Source organism: Plutella xylostella, chromosome 6, assembly GCF_932276165.1.
Source record: "Plutella xylostella chromosome 6, ilPluXylo3.1, whole genome shotgun sequence".
In the NCBI taxonomy this organism is placed as follows: domain Eukaryota; kingdom Metazoa; phylum Arthropoda; class Insecta; order Lepidoptera; family Plutellidae; genus Plutella; species Plutella xylostella.
Window position 1 is genome coordinate 923648 of NC_063986.1, and position 26494 is coordinate 950141.

Sequence of the window (26494 nt, forward strand, 5' to 3'; positions counted from 1 at the left end):
CTATCTCACAAGAGTCACTATCTCAAAAGAGTCACTATCTCAAGTGCACTAACTCTACAGTATCAAGGGAGGAGGAGCAGATAGCTCAACTACAACTCAATTAATACAGGAGAAACACAAGGAAACTGAGAAAACTTGAAAAGAACGGCTGTACGCACAATCGCACTGAACGCTGAAGCAACAGTGACATCGACATCATAGAGAAAATAATACTACAATTCTACCTACCTACGTCACTTTCACATTTCGTTAGCCTCACAGAATAACATATTGTGATCTGAGTGTGTTCTGAGGGTTTGAAAGTTGGTACAACCCCAGACAACGCCATCTAATTCTCCAAAACGGAACTTTTTTTTTTTTAACAAACGCCTCATTGGTATTGGTATTGGATAAATTCAGCTCGCTCAGTGTCAACAATCCACTCAGCTGCAGTGACGTAGGTGAGTGTTGTTTTGGTGGTTCCATTATTTACATCGTAAATAGACGACATTTGAGAATTATTAAGTAGGCATTTGTTTCATTAAACTAAGCCATAGTTAAGTTCATGAAATTATTATACAAACAGTACAGAGCTCAACACAAACTTTGAATTTTCGCCTAAAGTTTTGTTGATATGAACCGGATAAGAATCATCATAACAATATGATAACATTCCGGTTTATCCCACGTTTAGGTATCATTGTCCAATATTGTAGGCCCGAAATAGGTATGTACTTCTGTGACGCAAATAAGTAGTTAGTAACTAGAGTTATGTAGTTAGGTACACAGTTATGTTTTGAAGTATAAATTGTACTAATTTATATAAATCTAAAAATCTCTTCGTAAGCTTCTAGTTAGTGTATTGCTTTTGATAGGTAATATTCCTCGATTAGAACATCGATCCAACCAATTGTCGGACATGCCGCAATTGTAACATTAATAAGTTCATTATTTTATTGTTCTAAACATAAACTCTATCTAACACACGAAACTGCCGGTTACAGCTTTTACCCCAACTTATTTCCAGATCATGGAGCCGAACAAGCCTAAAATAGCCATCGTGGGCGCCGGGGTGGTGGGGCTGACGACGGCCCGGATACTGCAGGAGCAGATGCCAGGAGCCAAGATCACTATTCTGGCGGACAAGTTCAAGCAAGACCTCGTGAGCACCGTCGCCGCCGGCATCTTCCGCCCAGGGGTCAGCTTCAAGGGACCCACCGCACAGGTCACCAAGCAGTGGGTCGACGACTCCTGGCACTACTGGCAGAAGATACTAAAAACCCCCGAAGCGGCGGAAGCAGGAGTTATCCAGGTGTCCAGCTACATATTCTCCAAAGACAACCCACATGTCACCAGAAACCATTTAATAGAAGATCTGGTGCCTGTTTACAGACCTGTTACTGACGAGGAGTTGAAGCTAGCCGGCGGCGCGGGCTGGAAATACGGCGCTTTCTACACGACTGTGCTGATCTCGTGCGAGAAGTTCCTCCCGTGGGCCGAAAAGGCATTCCTCCGAGACGGCGGCGAAATCATACAGACCAAAGTGGACTCTTTGTCATCCCTTGCGAACTACGATCTGGTCTTTAACTGCAGTGGTCTGGGAGCCAAGTACCTCTGCAACGATCACGACATCGTCCCCATGCGAGGCCAAGTAATCAAGGTAAAAGCGCCGTGGCTGAAAACCGCATTTTACGGCGACTACGACACCTACATAATCCCTGGACCCGACGGGGTGGTGACTCTGGGTGGGACGAGGCAGTACGACAGCTACAACTTGGAAGTCTGCAAGCATGATGCTGCTGCTATCATGGAGCGTTGTGTGGAGCTGGTACCAGGGTTGAAGGGCGCCGAGGTGGTGGGCCACAGGGTGGGGCTGCGGCCGCACCGCTCGCCGGTCCGGGTGGAGCCCGAGCTGGTGGGCGGGGCCAGGGTTGTGCACTGCTACGGGCATGGTGGCTACGGAGTCACCTGCGCTCCAGGGACGGCAATGCACGCCGTCAGGTTAGGGCTCGATTTGTTGAAGTTGAAGAATAAATTGTGAATTAGGTTTGTTAGAAATATCGGTTGGATAGGTACACAACATTATGATGAGATAAGCTAGATGTAAATAAAAGTAGGAATAATATTGATAAAGTAAATTACTAACTTAAATAAAGTTTAAAGTTGAGATATAAAACTGGTTTTATTTGTTTACATACAGGGTTTAGGCATGTTTTGATGGCCAAAAATATATTTGACCTTTACGTTTATTTACGAAAATACGGTAGATAAGTATGCTAAATCAGAGATAAAAAATATGCCTTCCAAGAAATACTCATATCAAAAACTACCTAAGTATTTATACTTATTCTACTACAGATATGCCTAAATACACATCATAAGACGGATAACTTATGTAATGTTATGCAGGTATAAAAGTAATAACTTGATTTATCAATTATGTAATTGTAAACGTTCTTTGGAACGTTTACAATTACATAATTACTAACAAAAATAAATAACGCTCAGCTGATATTTCGAGTTGTTTACTGACAAAATGGTTTAAAGCAGTCTAGACTTCTTACAAAATATATTTTTAAAAACTGTAATAATATAATAAGTATGTGGGGACATCTCACACACGGCCATCCGACCCCAAGCTAGGCAGAGCCTGTGTTATGGGTGTCGGACAGCTGATATATCTACACAAATACATAGATAGATCCCGAGTACAAATATCTGTCTTTAAACAAGTAGTTATCTGCCCCAGCCGGGAATCGAACCCGGGACCTTCGGCATAGCAGTCAGGGCCACTATCCACTACGCCATTCGACCGTCAAATATGTATGCTGTTGGTGTATGTTAAAATAAATATACTTATGGAGCACGAAAATACAACATGCCATCTCACATTGAAGCACCTACCTACAATTGAGAGCACGAAATACTAAGTCTGCTCCAGTGATGTATCACCAGTTTCTTTACTCCGGTTCTTTAGTACCCTGGGCAGTCAGCGACTGACGCTAATCTGGCCTGCCAATCCCTTCTCTCTCTAGTTTAGGTCTTGTATTTGTCCCTGACTGAGACGATAAGAACAAGATTGAAGTGCATTTATTTGATAGCGCCGTGTATGGTTGACTGATTGCGATATGTATCTACCTACACTAGTGAGAGAAAACTATAAAAAACGCAGAACTAGTAGTTAGGTACCATTTTAAAAATCATTATTTGCTGCCGCACTACGTATTAGTACATATTTAATTTAAGTACTTACTTAATTTTTTTAAATAACTTATTTTACTATACCTACTCGACCTGTTACTGCAAAACCTTTAAAAAAAATACGTTATAAAGTACATAACTACTTAACTTAATAGAATTTCGAAGACCACCCTTTTTACCTTTTATGTAAGCATCAGATTCAAGATAAAAATATTCACTGAAACATTACACCAGCGGACTGAAGACGTCTGGAATTTTCTGGAGCAACCGAAACTTTACCTGTACCTACCTAGGTATTTACTATAGCTACCCTATAAATTACATAGAAATGGACGGACGAAACCTGAGTCGAATAAAAGGGAGGAGTAGTATTTTTCTAGATGTAAGTATACAAATAACTAGGTTTTCCTGCGAGCTTCGCTTCGCCTTAAAAAGTTCCGTGGGCAATCAGGGATTGTTAAGTTGCCTTTCGCGTTAATTATTATTCCGATATATTATATTGGCTGATTCCAGAACTGATTTTTATTTCTGACGTGTATTTTTTTTAGCATATAAGTAAGTAAAAAGTTAAATTCAGTGCATTATTCACTTTTACTTAATCATCATAATTTTTTCAGTGTTTCAATAATTAAAGATGTGGTGTAAAGTTAATTAAGTTAACTTTTTTCTACAGTTTTACTTATACATTCGTCACTTACTACTTATAACTTTCAGGGGTTTATCCACAAAATTATAAACACTTAATAAATTCATCATCATCAGCCTATAGCAGTCCACTGCTTGACTGCTCGACGTAGGATTCTCCATAAGCACGCCACTGGATGCGATCTGTAGTATACATTAGTTTTGTTTTATTTCACATCCAAGGCAATGTAGTAAGTTTGTAGCTGTCATACCGAGTTGTCGATTACTTAGTCAAACGGATTTCTCGGGGATTCCCGGGAAATCGTGGGCAGAGAGCGGCTTTCGAACAGCGAGGGTGAAGGAATTCCTACTCATGGGAACTGACAGTGCCAACATATTGAAAACTAATCATGTATTTTTGAAGCTTCAATATTATCTACATCACTAGACTATGTTTTAGCTTTATCATAATATTTATCTTGACGTTACCGTTGCGTAGTCAGTATAATCATTTTTTTTGTTTTTGCTATTGCAGGTACTTAAGTACCTAGTATTCATTGCCGGGATCAATAACTAAGTAGGGTACCTTGTAATGTAAAGATAAAGTTTAAACTAGGTACTACGTGTTTGGATTTTTGCCAATACCAAATAACCTGACCTATATTACATTGAGAGAAAAGTGGGTAGTAGGGTAGGCAGAGGAACGTGCTGATAGTGCCTGCTACATTTTAACCGACTACGAAAAAAGGGGAGCTCAATTCGTCATTTTTTTTCTTTCATTCACTGAAGTTGGAGAATATTCTGATAAATATTATGAAACTGTCAATCTAGCGATTGTGATAGGTACGGAAGATATGATACGGGGAAGTTTTACAAATGTGGACCTGCTTTTTATAATTTTAAATTTGTGAAATTTATCAGTGATATACTTATAAAGAAAGAGGTCAACGTAAAACGCAGCTACTTAGTTCAGAGATATGAAGACTTGGTAAGTATTTATAAAAAAGAAAAATCCTCATGAATTTATAACTTTTACTAAAATATTAAAAGTATTCAATGTTGACTAAAAGTAAAACCATGTTGAACAGACTGCTTATTTTGAGTTAGGGTTTTAAAATTAGGTTAGTAGATATTTGGAAGGTACAGAAATAACTGAGAAATAATAATGTCGTCACATCGCAGCCACTTTACATTTACAGGCAGAGATTTCTTAAAGAAATAAGGTTGCCTTTTTACTGTTTATAATTTATTCATCATCATATGGCATCATGGGGCACGGGTCTCCTTCCAATGAAGGAATAGTTTAGGCCTAGTCCACCACGCTGGCCTAGGGCGGGTTGGTGGACCTGGTTAATAATATATTATCCTAACTTCCTAACTAATATTATAAATGCGAAAGTAACTGTGTCTGTCTGTCTGTCTGTCTGTTACTCTTTCACGCCAAAACTACTGAACGGATTTGAATGAAATTTGGTATACATACGGTCTAGACCCTGGGAAAGAACATAGGCTACTTTTTATCCCGGAATTCCCACGGGAAAACTTCTTAAGGCGAAGCGAAGCGCGCGGGAACATGCGAAAGTAACTGTGTCTGTCTGTCTGTTACTCTTTCACGCCAAAACTACTGAACGGATTTGAATTAAATTCGGTGTACATATGGTCTAAGCCCTGAGAAAGAACATAGGCTACTTTTTATCCCGGAATTCCCTCGGGGAAACTTTTTAAGGCGAAGCGAAGCTCGCGGGAGCACCTAGTTTTGAAAAAAAAAAATTGTACTTAATCAGAAGAGTCTCATATTCATAATGAAAATAACAGTTTGCTATTTAAGCAACAATGTACTATTTCAAGTCATTTATCATTCACCTTTCACAGCTATCGGTGATTGGCTCTTCGCCTGATGTAAAAGGACCATTTCAACGACATCGGAATCTATCGATCTAGGTAAATATTTTGAGGTAACCAATATTTTATTGGCACATATTTGAAGCTTTGCAAAAGTTCTGTAACCAATTTGGTAACGAAATAGGCAGATAAGCCCAAAAACAAATCTTGTTTAGTAGAACTTGTTTCATTACTAGAGTTGCTAACTTGAGCCGTTGCCAATCCAGATGTATGTATGAGAAAACTTCAACGCATAAGTTAAAGTTATATGAGAATGGACGGATACAAAATGTAGAGTCTAAGTTTAGTGGCCAACAATGTACCTATCATATATTTTTTTATGATATCACGACCAGTCTCCATTGTACAGGTCCTTTAATGGCGTAGATAAAAGTCACTATATCACGATTCGCTATATATCGGTGCAGAAATGGTGGAACGCGCATTAAACGAGTTTATCGATGATAACGGACCCGTGCCGTGGAGCCATTAGTTTTTGTACAAGTACTTTTAGGTATATTGCAATTTTACTTTTAATGTAGTCGGTACTGTTTCAAGGATCCTTTATGGATATCAAATAAGTGCTTAACAAAGCTTACGCGTGAAAAACATCCTTCCTTATATTATAACAATACCTGATAAACGGGAAACTCCTAATAATATTTCGTAGTCCTTCAAAATGTTCTTATTTGTACACGAAAGAAGGCCATTAAATTCGAATAAGCTTAATTTCATATTCCATCCAAATGATTTAGCCGCGGGGAAATGAAGCTACATTTTCGTAATATTTATGAAATAAATGATGACTAGGCTCTTAACAGGAAAATGAGAGTATATTAAGTACCAAATATGTTATAGGTTTATAATATAATAATTATAATGAATATGAAATGAGTGTCATGAATGAATAATTTCCCCAGTGGTACAAAATAATTAGGTACTGGCGATATGAATACTTTTAAATATTTTCAAACGGGCAGACAATTTCTTCAAATAAGTACATTCCGTTGTAATTCGGGTTGAGCGGAACAAAATTTATTTTCGTAAAATACTTGTTTGAACTTTTCAGCGGGATTTTCTTTGAAGCTTATAACGTTATGATTATTAAATAAGGTCTATAAAAACCAGACAAAGTACATACACATTTATAACTCGGATTGTCTGTGTTGTTACATTTTTTTTCTTAGAAATGGGATTTAGTAGATTTCTCAAGAGATTCTCATTGAAATAAAAATGTAGGTAAATAAGTACGGCAATTTACCTGACAAATGAATTTAACGTTGTACAAAATAAAACAGCGAAGAAATATTCCCTTCAATAGATCATGTTTGTAGAGAATGATTTTTTGCAGGCACTTCATAATCTTAAAATGCATTTGTTATCTTTACCATAATATATGTACCTACCTAAGTTAACATCCTAACAATATTATAAATGCGAAAGAAACTGTGTCTGTCTGTCTGTTACTCTTTCACGCCAAAACTACTGAACGGATTTGAATGAAATTTGGTATACATACGGTCTAGACCCTGAGAAAGATCATTGGGTACTTTTTATCCCGGAATTCCCACGGGAATTCAGCTAGTAATACCATAAAATAAGTACATTAGTTTTGCAGATATCGTTATAAGCTACATTGAAGTTCAGGATGAGCTATGCCGTGTAATTAGATTTTCCGTCCCTCGATATTCGCTAGCACTCGACATTATCTCGCATTCCTAAAGATTGTATGTAACGCACAACATTATGTCGTTTGCTGGGATGATGTCGAGTGAGTCAAAATTGTCAGCCATGTAAAAATAAAACTTAACTCCATTAACAAATACTCTCAGCTAATTACTTAAGACCTTTGAGTATCAAATTAATTTAATTATTCATTGAACAGATCTAAAAAATTACAAACTTGACCTTTCAGTAGATTTCTTTGATGAATTTTACTAAAAGATTAATAGGTACTACTTACACCTAATTGTATTAATTACATTAATGTAGTCCCTTTTTACGAAATTAAGAGGTTTATAAAATATGTATAATAAAGTAATAATGTATAGATAAGAAATTATCTTTCTTTGGCTCTGAACAGCCAAGTTCAATCTCCTGCCGAAAAATAGTCATGGGATAGTCACCACCATACCAAACCTACACTTGGCCCTCTGGCGACCAGGTCATGATGAACTCCAGTAAAATATTCACATCAACCAGCGCCGGTGAGCCTCCGACTCAATTTAAAATACAATCAGCCACACACGGCGAGGGATTATTCACAATTAATCCTCTCGAGTTACTTCTGTATGCCAATTTCATACGTAATATGAGTAGAATTATGTTTGAATTAGACAAGCCTATTTTTATCTGGCTGGCCAATACCTACATTAACACGTAACGAACTTTATTCCAGCTCTAGTGTTTATTACCGATGCAATAAGAAGAATCAATATATTGCTGAATCACATTTTATATACTTAACCGAATCGCACAGGTTAAATTGTAGCTATAAAAAGGACACCGCGTAGGTCTTTCAATTTACGTAAAACTTGCCAGATTTTGTGAGGAGAAATATTTTTTTTACGCCCGTCGTATTCTCGGTAACTGCTGAAGCGGCGTCGGGTGAAATGACGGATTTGATTACATCGCTGTCCCGCTCTCGCTTCAGTGATGTAATAGCGAACTTGGACGAGAAATGGAATGGAGGACGGTTGCTGGAAATGTTGTGCATAAATATTTTTCATAGTTACATAAATTTTAGGTGATTCAAATTGAAGCAAAGAAATACAGTGCATACTTAAACAGAACTTGTTTACTGTTGATTAAGCAATAAGTAGAATAACGGTAAATAATCTTAGACTTTCAGTAGCCGCGATTTCAGTAGGGACTAGAAATAGTGTTTAAACTAAGTGAAGATAATAATATATTTAATGATAATATATTTTCATCTTTAAAAAAACAAAGCTACATTCTAACGACATAGCCTGTCTGGGGTCGTACACATACACTCAAAATATCTTGTGTATACAACAATTCCCTTTACATCAATTTTAAACGACACCAACAAATTTCCCCAATATAAAGTTACAGTAGGTACATACATACGATTAAAAGGTGGAGGGAACCGAAAAGTGCAATTCTGCGTTGAATCGTTGCATCGTGTAGTTTAATCCGATCTGGCATCCGCTGCCTTTGGTCGTTTTGACTTTGTGCGTGCCGCCAAATAACGGATAACTTTACGGCACACAACACGTAGAAATGTAGAGTAAAACGCTTTGCTGGAGTCGTATTTGCCTGTAGGTACTGCAATTATTTGATTCCATGTCCAAAACTTTACTTTCACGAAACATAATTGCTTCGGAAATGGCAAAATGGGTGTATTTCAGAAGGGTTTATGCAAGTATTTTCCATTGTATGGCTGTTTGTAGTCGCAGTGCTGTAGCCCGAGGCGCCCCTATGGAATTGGCGCTTCTGAAATTCGTGTGAATTTGTTGCAGACATCGATTCGTAGCACCTGCTACGCCGTAGCCTCGTAGCACACCTGCTACGACGAGCCGTAGCATTGTAGTTGTAGCACAAGCGTAGTCGCCACCGTAGCAACTTCATTTTAGAATTTATGTAAGTTTATCTTAGTACAAATTTATTTATTGAGAGACAGAATCTGTAATGCGCTGTCTGAGCAGACATAAATGAGTTGATTTCTTATATTCTATGATTCTTTTACTTCTTTAAGTATAATAAGATGAGGATTTACCCAGTGAAGACACTCGACGTTAAAAATAATAATATAATTGTTCCTAACCGAGGTCTTCAACTTCAAATTTCTCGTATAAATTACTTTGGCCTGGTAAGAAAACAGCTTGTTATTTTCTTATGAGTTATTTAACCACTTCAACAAAGCTTTTGAAAAAGTTTCCATGTTTTTAATTACATAGGAATAATTTTCAGATAATTTAAGTGATAGACTGAAAAATAAATTATAAAATTACTTTGCAATGCTCCGCCCAAATTAATGATATCCTCAACAATACAAAGTCAAAGTAAAAGTATTTATTTGTAAACATAGGTTAGTAATACAATGGTCTTAAGGGCCCGTACAGGGTGACGTGCCGCGCCAATTTTGGGTTTTCAATGCTCTTCACACAGCACACGCAGTGACACGCACACATGTAAGTTTGCACAGTGGGTCGATAAACTTTTACTCGCCAACTTTATTGACAATTATGTTCAAGTACATTTTGGGTGATTTTAGGGTAAGTAAGTATAATTCTTACTTACACTGGTAGGCACCAGGAAAGAGTAGAAATTAATAGGGGTGCCACTTTACTCTATACTCGGAACCCGATTAGCTTTCTCAAACAAATGTGGTATTTACTTGTAGAAAGGTAACTAAAAGTATTAAAGTGTATATAATAAGTTTCGGGCATCCTCAAGCCAACTGAACCCCGACGACAAAGCAAAGTAAATACAAAAGGGGATGACTCAAGGGGTCATTCTGAACAACTTTTGTTCTACGAGATTTGCAAATTCGCGAAAAAAAATATTCGTTTTCCATGGTAAAAAGTCACATGTCCAACAAAGTTTCTATGAAAAAGGTTTTTTTTTGTTAATTTCCAAAACTCGTAGAGCAAAAGTTCAGAATGACCCCCTGTCTTACTCCTTTTTACCCGACTGCCGAAGGAGGAGGGTAATGTTTTTTGATTGTATGTATGTATATATGTATGTTTGTCTGTTTCTTTGTTCCCTCCTGTAGCCTAAACGGCTTGATAGATTTTGATGTATGAGGTATTGTTAGAAGCGTATTGATGGCGCGATGGCTATAGGCTATGTGACGTTCCATTAAAATGTACATAGCGCCCTCTTGAGGACATAACGTGATGATCGAAAAAATAATAATTCAACTTTGCCGTGTAAGGTATCAAATGAAAGGACTTGATTTTCACATTACAAAAATATGCCTATTGGAGGTATTTAAATAACAACACCAAAATTATTGAAATAAAAAATGATCATGAACTACCTAACGACGTAAAATTTCATAAAATAAAAACAACTAAAAAGTTACAAATAAAAAAATACAATTATAAAAAACTAAAAACCTGACTGTACGCTAAAAACATGAAAACGAGTCCCAATGTTAATGGAAAGTATCGCAGGCGGGGACCAACTTGACCGCCACTCAAGGCCGTTTTCTAAGTAACATTCAGGTAAATGGTGAACCCTCTGCTGGTATAATTTGTTTATATACCGCTTTTTCAATACCTGTAAGTACATTTTTTGGCAGCATAATATTTTTACTTAATTTTAGGGTTTCGAACGTCAAAAGAAAAAAAGCAACCGTTATAGGATCTCTTTGTTGTCCGTCTGTCTGACTGACTGTCTGTCACCGCCCTTTTTCTCAGAAACGGGTAAAGATATCAAGCTTATATTTCGCATAGATGGGGAGTACCCCAATTATATTATGGTACTCCCTGTCCCACACAAGTAAATTGGGGCTTATATTTTTTCCAGTTATTTTGATGTGTATCCTTTTTTTTTCTTTGTTGTTTTGTATAAGTATGTGTTTCTTTTCTTTAAATCTGTATTTTTTTTTGTTGTTGCTGTCTATGTGTCGAAAAAATGTATCTTTATCTTCAAATCACGCCATCTATCGTTTGTTTTTTTTGTGGCTACTGTCTATAGAAGAAATTCCGTCATTGACAATTTTACGTTACGAATTTATTTTTATTTATTTTATTTTTATTTTTACATTTTCGTGGAGAATCAACAGCATTTTGTTAATAAATAATTATTACTTATGAACACATAACAACTTGATGCCATTAACAGAATGAACTTAGTAAACCCAGTAAACCTAACACATCCAGAGGAAAAACAAAATCTCTTTCTCTCTCTCTGAAAAACATACTTAATAGCCCAAACTCGATGCTTTTAGCTATTAACATCTTTGAAATAAAATTGAGCCACCACCGTGCTACTGCCCTCATCAGATCCTCACGAGACCATACCTCAACCAGCACCAAGAGACTGTATTTTTGATCCCTAACCTAATGTTCGTGCGTATTGTCATCACTTAGATCCATTCGCTATATTCCTGCTCCTCATCAGACCTTTACGAGACTGTAATATCACGAGAATATTGCACACTATCTAATTTAATTTAATGTATTGAATATAATGGAAGAATTATGCTTCCTCAATTTCAAATCAAATTATGTTGGTGTCATAAAAGTTGAAAAAGTGCAATGACAACCAATGTGCAGTGATTTTGTATCTGTACACGATAAGATCGCGAGCTGTCAGTGCTGCCTAAACCGACGTGACCCTTCTTTGGAGGCCAGCGGCCAACTGAGTCAAACGTCACTTGTGTTTATGATTTTATAACACAGAAAGCCGCCATAGATATTTGTATGAAGATTTGAGGGAAAAAAATTGCTCAACTTTGGGATTAATTTACACAAAATAAGTGTGTGTTTATTAAAAAACAAGGTATTTAGCGCCTAGTCCAAGCCTTTAACTTTATAATATGATAAAAATCATATGAAAATTCTTTATAATTACGACACATTTGTTACAATACGGGAGTGTGATTGACTGGTTTTTCTTGATATTCTGAAATTAATTTACAGTTATCCATAATCATTTACTTAAATTCGAATGATTCAGCACCTAGCTAGACTCTTCAACTACCTGTGTGATTTTTTTCAAGGCTGTAGAGCATCATTTACTACATAATTCTATGACAATGCCAACCCTCGATTCCCTATTGCAGACCCTTAAATATAAATTGTTAGTTTCTCTATGTTTTGACATACTTATGGCGTACAAATTTATTTACAAGGAATTTATAGATTGACAAATATTAGAAAAAAATTGAAAATATTACAAAAACACTCAGATCAACTACAAATAGATTCGCAATCGCCGTGTGCACTATTCTCTTTCTCACTCAAACCATAGATGTTGCCGACAAAAAAATAAAACCTAAATATGGGGAAATTTAACTTATCATAATAACAAAAACAAAACTTGAGTATATCGTCGGTTGATAGGAAAAAGACACTAAAGGCTAATTTTTCAATAGCCAGACAAAAGTTTTGCTGGGAAATAATTTTGATGCTGTTGCGTCTCAATGTTTCTCAATGTTTGTATTACCCAGATAACATTTATCTGAATATTGAAAAATCAGCCTTAGTGAGTTTTTCCTGTCAACCGACGATATAAGAAAAAAAACTTTACTCATACTTATTTGATTTCAATATAATTATTTAATATACACAAACTGAGTGGATTGTATAATTCATTGTCTTCGTCCAATCGAAACAATCCTCTTCAAAATGTGCCGAACACAATTTTTGTATGTTTCCTTGGTTCCCAATTTGTGCGACCGGTAATGTCTATCCATTTTCTTGATATTTTTTTTTCTGTCGGAAACCTATGAAAGAGATAAATGGATGAGCATGAGCATTATAATCGTGGGCCAAATATGTGATGGGGTTTTTTTTAAAGGAAACACGTATTTCGTATCAATACAATAAACTTTATATTATACAGGAGAAATCACACATGGAAGAAAAAAAAAGAAACGAACGTTTCCTCACAATGAGAGGCACCTCATTTGAAAGAGGAGAATGACTTCTACAAAATACAATCTTCACAAAAACCGAATTCGTGCGCCCCATTTGTAAACCCAACCCGAGTCCGTTACAATTTCTAGTATTTTCTTTGGATACTATAATATTTGTGGGTAAAATAAATTTTCAATAACTTGCAACACCATGTGATTTGTTATGATATGGTACCTCGTAATTTTTACTTAAAACTGATACTAAAAGACCTTACAGTATTAAAATTAGTATCGTTTTATATTAAAATCGAGCCAATAGATAGTACTATGATGAATGTAAGCTTGTTAAACATGATATTATCTACTTACATGTGAAAATATATCTCATCCATCATTCCATCGTGTTTTCGTTCAATATGCTCTGTACAACCGAACAAAATCCATCCACCCATGTCACACACTCGTTAAGTGATGATAATAGTCTAATAAACTTAATAAACACCCACAAATCACTAGCAAATCAAAAATAAATAGCATTTAGAAAATTTTGTTGTAACTGTCAGCCTTTGTTTGGCACAGATTTTTCATTTGTTTCATTGTTTGGCACAGAGAACTGACGTAAACAGGCGCCACAGCAAAAAGGACAAAAAACATTTACAGCTTAACGTTTCTTTCTTACGCTTAATGTAGCTAAGCGTCTCTTTTTCGCAATGTCAGAACTGTCACGATTATACCCCTGTGCAAAAACATGATTTTAAAAAATTAAGCCGAAAGATAAGATGCGGTGATAATTTGCAGAATATTTTAACCCACAAAGTCTGTATCATATTTATTAAGAAATTTTACTGTACATTAGGGGTGTTAGGGAGCTCCGTAACCGTAACCGAAACTATCGGATATCCGATATAAAAAATCATCCGTAACCGTAACCGAATCCGAAATGAAAGTTTCGGATAAATAAATAAATAAATAAATAAATTCTTTATTCACAAAAACAAGTGGTACATTACAGGGTTTGGGACTCTCCAGTTAAGTATAAACCTGTATTTGAAGAGGCCCGCTCTTTTTGTCCAATATTACATTCTTGTTTACTTATGAAGTTAAAATTATGCATATAACAATATTTTAGGTATGATAACTCATTATATTTATTTATTATAAACTCACGTGCAAAGAGACAGTTCCACTTAGAAAATTTAGAATTTGATCACAATATTGACGTTTTTAGTTGGTAATATTCTGGCGACTCACTGAGTCAGCTTTTTCCGTTTAGGAGCAATTTGCTGCTTTTTCTCACTGGAACCCTCTCACTGCCGTGAGTGTATTATCAAAGAAGTTAAAATTTTAAATAAACATAAGGTTGGTATTGTAGGTACAAAGTATGAATTTACGTTAATAATTTCATGATTTAGCAAAGTATGAATTTAGTTATGTAGTTAAAATTATATAAACAAAAGGCTTATTGTTACTTTTAACAGTAGGTATTTAGGTTTCATAACAATAAATTTAATGATGTAACTGTTACTTAGGTTCGTGATTTTAGAGATTCAATATTATTCTGAATAATATACCTAAGTTATGTTTTATTATACATTATTAGATAAAGTTAATTTTATAATAAGTACTAGTATGTAGGTTCATAATTATGTTAGGTACAATGGTTCAAGATAATAAATTTTCTATTTCTTCATAAGTTAAGGATTTCAATCAGATCGTTAAAGTTCTTTTACATTCACGGTATGTTAGGGAATAAATGTTTAGAATTCTATTTACTTTATTATACAGGTTTACAGATTGAGCTGAGAATTGTTTGGATGCAAAATTTGTTCTTACTGTTTTAGGTTTAATTACACTATATGCGTTTCGTTTTTGTAGAATATTTAAATCAATTGTTGTATTTTTGTGGGTTATAAGGAGGCACTGTAAAATATATAATTTTCTCACAGTTAACACATCGGCGTCATGATACAAATGTGCAGTTCTGTATCTTCTGTTCTTTTTGAGCATGACTTTTAAAATAGTTCTCTGTGCCCGTTCGATACTTATAAAGTTAGTTTTAAAAGTGCCTCCCCAGATGACTATACAATAAAGCAGGATAGACTGAACAAGGGTTGTGTAAATATATGTAATTAGTTGCTTGTCGGATATTTTGCGAAGGTATTTAAAAAGCCAAATCAATTTTCTTGCTCTATTAGCGACGGCATCTAGTTGTGGATACCAGGATAAATTTCTATCAATAATTACGCCCAAATATTTCGTTGAAGCAACTCGCTCAATTTTAGGACAGCTACATTGTTGATTTGGGTTATACAAACAATTATGGGATGTTAATGTTAGGTGAGCATCGGGCTGCATAGAATCATAAATGGAAAAGGTAATGTAGTTAGTTTTACTAGTGTTTAAGGCGAGACTATTTGTGTTTAGCCATGTATTAACTACACGCAGTCCGCGTTCAGCTTTATCGAATACTCTTGGCCAATATCCTGAAATAATAACGCAGTATCGTCTGCATAAGAGATAACTTGTCCGTTGGCTAGTTTAAGATCTGTTAAGTCGTTAATGTAAATAAGAAACAGGGTAGGTCCGAGGACACTACCCTGCGGAACACCGTAGCCTGTTGAAAGTATGTCACTACTAAAAGTATTTTGGTCTAGTTTAACCCGCTGTGAGCGATTATTAAGATAGTCGGCAATTAAGTTGAAGAATGATCCTCTTATGCCCACCTTTTCCAATTTGCGAAGGAGAATGGGGACAGAGACGGTATCAAAGGCTTTTTTTAGATCTAAAAAGATGCAAAGAGTTTTCCGTTTGTTATCAATAGAATTAGTTATATTTTTAGTGAGCTCTAAAATAGCATCCTCAGTGCTTTTTCCCTGCCGAAAGCCATATTGAGAATTAGAAAGAATATTAAAAGCGTTAAGATAATTTATTATTCGGTTGTTGATTAATTTTTCCATAATTTTGGATATAACTGGGAGCACCGAGATTGGCCTATAATTGCTTATATCGTCTCTATCCCCACTCTTATAGATTGGGTGGATTATTGACCTTTTAAGGAGCTGTGGGAAGATTCCTTGTTGAAAAACTAGAGTAGAAAGACGTGTAAGTATGGGAATTACTTCATTAATGGACATTTTGAGGAATTTGGTTGGTATGTTATCCTGCTGCTGATTCCGACTTCAGTCCAACGATGATAGCTGCGATTTCAGCAGGTTCTGGTTCAATTATTCCAATAGAGTTCGGTAAAGAGGGTAACATAGTGTAATAGTCATCTATAATATATGGATCCATGCTAGTGTCTTCAGCTAATTTTTTACCTATACTATTAAAATACCTGTTAACATGTTCCGCTGAATCTGTAGGATTATGTTTTAGATTTATAAGTTCTTTATTGATAGTTTTTTGTTTTTTAAGATTAGTTATATTTTTTATACAGTTCCATAACGTTTTATTATTTGTTTTAATTTTATCTAATAGATCACTTTCATATTTATTCTTAAGTTTTTTTATCAGGTTATTACAGAAGTTTCTATATCTGCGGTATGTAATTCTTAGAATATCATTTGATGAGTCTATACTTAATTGTTTTTGTAATTTGTTTCTGTTTTTTATGCACTTTAAAATTCCAGGTGTTATCCATGGTTTTATTATTCTCTTAGAGTTAGGAATTTTTATAACTGTTGTGTTTTCATTTAATGAATCATTTATTTTGGTAATTAGTTCATAGGTTAAGGAATCTGGGTCTTCTATTGTAATTAAGTTTTCATTAATATTTTTATCTTTTAAGGTGTTTAGAGCCTCTGAATATTTTATAATTGTTTTTGTTTTAGGTGCTTTATATATGTTTTTATTATCGTAGATATGAATACTTACCATTTTATGGTCAGTTATTGTTGTATTTAATACTGCTATGGTAGCAGAAAATTTAGTGGGATTTAGGTTAGTTATGATATGGTCCAGACAGCTATTTATTCTTGTGTCAAATCTATGTCCTGGCAGTAAATTGTGCTCAGCCAGCATGTCCAGATAGATAGATCCGTAGTTATCACAATTCCCTTCAATTATGTTTATATTTATATCTCCCAATATTATTATGTTTTTATTTTTAAGGTGAGGTGAATTAAGATGCGTTTCAAGAGATTTTATAAAATTATCTGGGTTTTTTTCAGATGGAGAACGATATATACAAATTATGCTGTAGGTAAATATTGAAATTTCTAAACAAGAAGCACCAGAAAGATTTATTTCTTTGACCGAATGTTCAATTGAGTTTTTTATAAAAATTACCACACCATCATTTTGGTTAACCTTTAGTGTTGTATTATGTGTAACGTAATTGGGCTTGTTCGGTAGTGGTATTTTTGGATCTATACGGCATTCAGTTAAGACTAAAACGTCTATGTTTTTTTCCAATAGGTCGAGATTTATTTCTAAATCGTCAATATTAGAATTTTTATGGATACTTCTAATGTTCTGTGTAATGATTGATAAGTTTGGAGAACCTGGAGGTAAGTAGTTAGATAAGTCTTCTATGTTACATGTAAGTGCATTAATGTTTGTGGAGTCTAATTCTTGTATAAAATGATCTTCTCTAACCATTTGAGGTGTAAATAAACGCGTGGGGGTTGATTACAATATAACTGTATATTTGTTTTTTAATGTGACTAATTTTAAAGGTATTTTCTAATAAAAACTTGGTAGTTAGAAATGTTAGTGTAAGAGTACATATTTCATACATTATAGAGTTTTGATTATAAGTTGATTTATCTAACATATTACGTGAATGTGTGAAGCTGTTTTGAATTATAGATATTAAGGCGATTAAGTCGCATTTATTGTAAAAATCGTGAACCATTATATTGTAGTTTAGGTATGAAAACACATTATTGCATAGTAAAAACATGAAAACTATACTTATCTTGATAGGTAGGATAGATAATACTCAATATAATATAATTATTTATTTTTATTTTAAATAGCTGTAATAATTACTCACAGACTGATTGTAATTCCTGCCAAAAACGAAATAAAACTACTTTATTACCTATTAGTATTTTACTTTTAAAATTCCTTAAAAATATAATATCCGTAACCGAAACTAACGGATAATCCGAAATAATTTATTATCCGTATCCGTAACCGTATCCGGTATAATAATCATTCCTATATCCGTATCCAATCCGTAACCGAAATTTCATATCCATAACATCCCTGCTGTACATCAAGACCACTTGCAGAGAGTAAAGAGAATAGATTAAAAAAGTTACAACATTAACGTTCCGGAGAAAGTATTTCAATTTGTACGAGAGAGGGCAATTACGGCATAGAGTGAGTCGCATCATTTTTGCGTTTTACTCGAGAATTATATAATATATAGATGTTCCCGCGAGCTTCGCTTCGCCTTAAAAAGTTATCCCGTGGGAATACCGAGATAAAAAATAGTCTTTGTTTTTTCTCAGGGTCTAGACTATCTGCATACAAAATTTCATTCAAATCCGTTCAGTAGTTTTGGCGTGAAAGAGTAACAGACAGACAGGCAGACAGACACAGTTACTTTTGCATGTATAATATTAGTTAGGATTTATAATTACGTTATCTTGACTACCCTTACTAAAAAAAAATGGGGAAACGGGTTTGAATCTCGACTAAAGTCAAAATTCATAGGACGAAAGGTGTTTGATCTAGCGTATTCAAAGAGTGAACCCTACAAAAGGTGGGACATCATGGGTATTGAGTAACCCATCACAACCTCTATAACTCGTTTGATATAAAATCTGGGACGAAGAGCTCGTATTTTTATGCCAGGGAAGCATTTTTTTTTTTGGAGTAATAAAGAGTACCTAAAGATTCTTCAGTTCAGAAGAAGAAGAAATAACCTTTAATTACAAATGAAACTCATTTAGTTTCATTGTCTTACAAGTTTTCCGACGAAATTTATGGCTGTAATAATCTTGTTCAAAGTGCCTCGAGCCCTTACCGCTGGAGACCACAGATGCGGCAAGCATTTACCTGGAAAAAGACAAAAAAATTAATCAATAGACGTCAAATCGAATTATCAGATAAGTACTTACATAAAAAAATTTTCTTATAGGAAAACCTACAATATTTTTACGAATATTTACCAAGTAGGCTATGTTTATTCTATCAAAAACGCTTTGATTTATGAGCCTAACCTAACTTGATGTATTTGAGAAGAAAATAATTTGTTACAAATAATTTCGCAGAAAATAAATTAAGAAGTAGCGGTGTGGTCTGGCTCTGAGTTACATCAAAAGGAAACATTGTAATGAAGGTTTTTAAAGCAGGCAAGCACCGTGAAGTATGTGGCGGAAAATATTTTACTTCTGACTGAAGTATTTTAAAATACAAAAGTATTCAAATATGTATAATTTTTTTAACTTTCTTTTGTGGTTGTTTTTGTAACGCTAGAGTGCTTCGTTTCCGACGGTGTTTTATATTTCACTACATTTTTTCTTTTGAGCTGTTGCGTTCTCATGAAATGTAATTGTTTTCTATTTAAAAATAGTATCTATGAAAAGTTCTTAAAAGACTGCAAAAGACTATCGGCCATGCTTGGCAAGTGGAAAACCTAAAAAAACTTTTACGTTAAAAATATTCTGTTGTTTTGTGTAAATCATGGATCATGATCAATCGTGGTAAATTTAAGTTACTTGACAATTTTGCCAATGTCAAGAATTATAATATTTATGTAACTTGAACAAATATGTAAGGAATATACTCAGATTTTATAAGGATAGACAATTTATAACGAAATAACCAAATAAAATGAAATTTACAGTATCATGTAAGCTTACAATAGGCATGTACAATACAAAACAAAGTTCGTAGACAAAACTTTATTTCATAATGAACGTGCTACGTGACGCTGTAACCGCGTAGCATGACGCGCAACATGGCGCGTGACACGGCGTAACCACACGTGTAACGTGCTACACGTTACAGCAACACTGAAGGATTACTGTGCACGTATTACTCTTTTAATCTAGTCGAAGATTTTGTAAAATGCATGGCATACTGAGTTTATTACATTATAATTATTATGACATGAAGTTATGTACTTATTAAAAAATATGTCTTATTTGCAAAATACAGTATTTTTAAATGAAATAATTATACCATAATGTGTAGCTACTTAGTTAGACAAGCTTTACGAAAGCTTCCCTTGAGCTTAAAATATGGCCAGTTCCGGTTATTTAGTGCCTCCCAACAGACCGGAAGCAGGTAAACATTTTAAAGTTCAGGAAATAAATGTTTTCATGTTTTTTTTAGGTACACCGTAACGAAGCTGGCATTTCAAATTCCATCTATGCAATATTGTACAGGCTTCAGCTGTGTTGCTTTTTGGTATTTTATTATTAGGTTTGCTGGGTGTACCGGGACCGTGGATCGCTATTCGGGTAACAAGGCGTTTTCATAGTTTTAGGTATACAACATCTGAAAAAACTGGTTTTATTCGTATGTCATCCATCTTGATGTGATAGCATCAAGATGGATGACATGACACTAAATACGGTGTAAATATGGAATCTCAAACCCGTATCATTCAGCTGATAATGCTTTTTTAGGTTTCAAAATTTCAGGAAATTAATAAATGTGCCAGTAGAATACTGTCGAGTTTTACTAGAGTTACATTATGATAAGTCTCAGCTCTCCAATGAGTACGAGTCACTCTGTTGTTGTGGTGAAATAAAATAGTAATCAATTCAATTCATGTAAGTTTCCCTAAATACCTCGAGAACAAGACCTAATACGAGTGTGAGGGAACATGAGAGTAGCTACTGAAATTCCAGCATATACATAAATCCGGTATTGCTTACAGGAATATGCTGACACAGGTAACCAAATTCCCAAACAAGAGACAAACGGTATTCATCAACGTTCTGTGTGTGAAACAATACTCGCTGTATGGCTACCACTTCAACCAGTAGGCTAGACAATTTCAAATAACTAGTTGAAGATTTTACTATTTACATATTTGCAAAATTTCGCGCACTTTGCTCTTAGATGACTAACTCTGGGTATGTTCAATTTTCTATAAAATGACTCTTTGTTGATGGGGGAAGTTTAGTTAGTTTATTTCCTCTATGCTTTTAACTATACAGGGTGTTGCAAAAAGGGTATATCAAGCCGAAACCAGCATATGCAGCATGTTATATCTAAGCCCGGGAAAGAAGTCACAATCTCAAAATACGTTACCGTTTTTGAGTAATTAACGTCCAAAGTTTTACTCGAAAACTGGGTACCAACAACCCTATCGTGACACAGTGACCTACATATCAACGAGTGTCAACGACCTTATAAAATCACGTACCTATGGAAACCGATCCGTTCATTTTTAAATATTTTATTCTTTAAGCCCGCGCTACACTCGCGCCGCGAAAGCGTAAAATGCGAGTTCTAGCCGGTATTTATTTTTACTTGTCTCTAATATTACGTAAATAATAGACAGTGAAAAAAAATACTTAGTAAAACTATTTCTGTTTATTTAATTGGGTTATGAAATCCGACGAAATAAAAATGCCGGAAACGGGAACGGGTCTTCGACTTACTAGTTACTGGCAACATCGTAGTTAGTTTATTTTCTCTATTGGCAACAAGGCAACAATATGGCAACGGGTGGAAAAATTGCTTTCTGCTTTTTTATGTTTACTAAATAATATTACTAGTAACTAATTTGGAAGTTCATAGGAATAATTATAATCGAGATTCAGTGCGGATTTAAACATTAGCATAATTAAACCGAAACACTTGGAACTTACACAAGTCTGACCGATTTAACCTTTTTCTCGTGGTTCAAGTGTTTTGTTGTTTTTCGTGTTAAGTATTACTTCAAAACAGTTAGTATTGTGAAAGTGGAATGTGATTAATGTGATTATTTGAGGCTGCGGTGGTTCATCAGATGTCTGTGAAGAGTTGAAGATGTAGTGTTGTGTTTGTTGTGGAAAAGGATTGTTGTGAAAATGGATTGAACTTTGGAATTAACTAGGTATGTTTTTCTTTGATTGTATCCCAAGAATGTTCTTATTGCAATGTTTCAAAACTAGGGAGGTATAACGTACAAATTCCAAACATACTCTTGTGTTTCTAATCAGTAATATTTCTAATTTGCGGCCTCCGATTTATCATATGTTTTTGAGGTTATGTTTTTGTTTACAATAAACACGTCAGCTTTTGACGTAATGATATTAGAACGTAGGGTTGCCAAAAACGATACAGACTAAAATGTGGATTAAATTTTGTATGGGACGATAAAAATGTCGTGCGCCCGATTCCAACATCGAAAACGTTATCTCCGGGATAAGTTGTGTGGACCCTTTTCGGCTTAATATACCAATTTTGCAACACCCTGTATTGCTTGTCAACCGCTGGATAGTATCTTTCCAGAGGGTATGTAGGTACTTATTAGTATTTTAATGGAAATTAACCAAATGGTTCGATTAATGTTGACACCCAGACAACCTTATGGATCTTCAGGGGTATAATTACTTAAATCTTAAAGACTCTATTGACAAACATCTGATACTTATATACTTATATCAGAAAATAAAACATACTAAAAGTACTAAAACAAATATTACACTTAAATATTTTATCACGCTGTAAACTATATTTTTCAAGTCCGAAACACGCTGGAGCAAATCTATTTTCACCCGGTGCCGGGCGCGAGATGATTTCACATCCGGCCCGGCGCCGCACCGGATCCGGTGCCGTGCCTGAACGGATCCGAGACGGCAACCGGATACGCGGAAAGGTTCGATTTAAAAGTACTTTACTTTGAAAATGGGAAATACACCTGCGACTTGCGACAATGTTCCGTATTTTATTTGAATTTATTTTATTTTCACGGTTTTTGTTAATTTATGGTAACATTTTTTACTGTTAAATAGTTCGATTAGGCGATGACAGATCCCAGTATGATAATTATTACGTAATTTTATCCACTGTATCATTCAATCATTTGCAAGTATAATATAGATAGTTGTTAATAAAATGGCTTTAAGGGTCAAATTGCAGGGAATTGAAGTGTAATCTGAAGCGAAAGGGGTGGAGGGGAAGCGCTATGCTAAATTAAATTCCAAACAAGATTGAACGAAATGAAACTTGCTGAAGTTCCAGAACAGAATAAAACATTGGTAAAAGGATACTGGTTACAATATAAATAAAGATATTTTAATATACTAGGTTAATACACTTTAAAATTTAAAAAAAAATCGTTTACTTATTAATCTTTTCATTTAATAACTATAGGTATAGACTAACTATACAAAGAGGTGACTAAGCCACAGCTGTGAGATGTTGTTCGAGGAACAAGAGGCAATACCGATAAGGAAAAGGAACATTTATTTGATGGACATTTTTAAGGTACTGCTATATGTTATGTGTTTATTCGTTCGTATAGACCCGACGGTCTTCGGTACATAGGCATATACAGGGCTACACAGACTACGAGCTATACTTAGTAGAAAAGTTTTACTCAGGTCATTCTGAACAACTTTTCGGATGTTAGTGAAAATAAAATTCTATACCTACCCAAAGTGACGTTACTAAGCAATTTTTTCTAGAAGTTTCATAGGTCATAGAATAAAAGCTGATTTGAATGACCCCATGAGTTTACTAGTAGTAGTATTATTCGTTACATAGAGTCTATATAATGCCAAAGAAAACTATAATGACTATAATCACGTAAATTGCGATCATATGCGTATTAATTATACCAATTCTTAGTTATTCGACAACTGCGTTTCAACATCAACAACAGATCTAGTAACAATAACAATGCACTCGGATAATCGATATCCAAACGGACATTGGTCAGCTACACCGCCCGTATGTATAGGCCTGTCCTCGTCCAATTACTGACCTTAGTGCCCGTTAACACGTTGGAATACCAACACTATCCTGCCCGACCCCCTATTCTCTTCTTTTTATTTATAAAAAGTAGTTTTTTTTAGGTAAATTCCGATCGACAAGTGCTTACGGCAATACAATAGTCGGGTAGAAAAATACATTTTAAACAAAAATCTTACTTCTGTAACATAGCGAGAAGATTAGGAAGTAATTTCAGCTTTGTTACAAGTCCTGCATAGCGTGAAATGAAATGTAATAAATGTAGTTTTATAGTAATCCTTGCTATTGAAACTGAAACATATATTGATCTGAAGGGAATAAAATTCCTCAGCTCAAAGTTATTGATATGCATAGTTGTAATTTGACAGCCATCTGATGCCAACTAGTCTATTCTAGTGGCTATCGTAGTGAATAGGGCTGCTCGCGTTTCCAGAGAGTTCTGTGTAAGTGATTAATCTCCATCTGTGTAGGTGTTGTGTTGCAAACTCTATAGCCTCACACATTCACATACATATATTTGTGATAATATATTTCGTATCTTTGCATGTAATAAAAGTTTACATACTATACTCTGTCCATTATATTATTGGTTTTTTGACATTCGAAATCCTATACATATTTGACAACTGCAAAGGAAAACCTCCTTCGCTGTCGGGTAGTTATCCTGACCGCACGCATTCTAAAGCTCCGCCGTACTTGGTTGTTATTCCTAGTGATGGGGTATAGTATCGATAGGTGGGAATATCGATACCGTTCACAGTACCCATGGATAGATTTGTAACGAAATCGTCGGCACCTCCAAAACGCCAGCGTGATGAAGAACTATCAGATGAGTGGCAACAACCCAAGAGAACAGCTGCTGCTCAAAAATCACCTCCCGGTAAGCCAGCTTTGTCTACCTCAAATCGCTTCAGTCACCTCAACGTCGAACAAACAAACCAATTACCCGAGCCTCTCCGTATGGCAATTACAAAAAGGAACAATCCTGCTAGAATTCCTCCAATCATCATGGAGCTGCAATCTGGATGGACTCACGGAAAAATCAAGGACGTCATAGAAAGGTACGACAAAAAATTTCATCTTAGCTATAAAGGGCAAAATAAAGTAGCAGTTCAATGTTACTCAAGTGAAGCCCACCAAGCAATCAAAGAAGGCCTCAAAAGCGAAAATATGCTCTTCCATACCTTTACCCGGAAAGATGAAAGGATGTCCAAGGTAGTCATCAAAGGTCTCCCGGATTACTTTGAGACGTGCTTATCCGACGAACTGGACTCAATGGGATTCAGTGGAGCGATAGTATCTAAACTGTACTCTCCAAATAAATACGCAGTTTCATGTCCTCCTTTCCTAGTGCAGATGCCATCCGGAACAGATATAGGAAAGATTCGTTCCATTAAATATATCGGAAATTGCTCCGTCAAAATTGAAAGATTTCGATCAAATGCCTCTCTTGGCACTCAATGCTATAGATGCCAAAAATTCGGACATGCTGCTCGTAATTGCAACCTTCCCGCGAGATGTGTCAAATGCACCGAACAACACCAAACGAAAGACTGTCCCAAAAAGGACAAAGCTACTCCTGCAAAATGTTGCAACTGCCAGCTAGATCATCCTGCAAACTACTCAAAGTGCGAAGAGCGGCAGAGATACATTCTCATGCTTAAGAACCAACGTGCCGTACGGAAAACCGCAAATCAACCTGTTCCTCCAAAACGAAATGATCAACCCCATGCAGAAAAACAAAAAAACAATTATCTCCCTGAGTTTGGAATTAAAACCTGGGCTGATGTCACTTCCGGCGTGCAGTCAATCCCTCCAAAGTCCTCTTTAATCCCAGAAGATCACGACAATTTAATCCCAGAAGATCACGACGTGGCTACAAGAGAAATGCTCGACATCATGGTTACCTTGAAGACTATACGGGGACAGTTTCTACAGTGTACTTCAATGATTGACAAAGTAGTGTTAATATTATCTCACCTTGGTAAATATGTCTAAGTATAATCAGATACGCATGATGCACTGGAACGCCGACGGTGTCGGCGGTAAGCAGCTGGAGCTTTCTAAATTAGTTTGTGATCTACTTGTTGACGTAATAGCTATCTCTGAAACAAGACTGACCCATAACATTAAATTACGAATTCCAGGCTTCTCTTGCTACAGATGTGACAAACACCTGAATGGCAAGGGTCAAGGAGTTGCAATTCTAGTAAAAGACGATATTGAACATACTCTCGTCCATACTCCGGGGACAAACTATTTAGAATCAATAGGAGTTAAAATTAAAGTTAATAACTGCCACTACTCGATATACTCAGTATACCAATCCCCTAACCTTCCCTTTGTTACTGGAGACATAGACTTGTTGTTGAAAACTGATAAAAGCGT

The 26494-nt window shown here is 35.4% G+C and overlaps 2 protein-coding genes across 2 annotated transcripts in view; one reads left to right on the forward strand and one right to left on the reverse strand.

Moving 5' to 3' along the window:
- Positions 1-26494, reverse strand: part of LOC105387477 — a 214281-nt gene that overhangs the window by 6523 nt on the left and 181264 nt on the right. The gene's annotated exons all lie outside the window — the stretch shown is intronic.
- On the forward strand, positions 375-2044 carry LOC105387475 (D-aspartate oxidase). Its single transcript, XM_038119933.2, has 2 exons — positions 375-440; positions 1007-2044. The coding sequence occupies exon 2, from the start codon at positions 1010-1012 to the stop codon at positions 2018-2020; it is 1011 nt and encodes a 336-aa protein (XP_037975861.2). The 5' UTR covers positions 375-440; positions 1007-1009; the 3' UTR covers positions 2021-2044.

Bases quoted from the DNA above. Each gene is read 5' to 3' on its own strand.
- LOC105387475 (XM_038119933.2), top strand. From the start codon at position 1,010: ATGGAGCCGAACAAGCCTAAAATAGCCATCGTGGGCGCCGGGGTGGTG.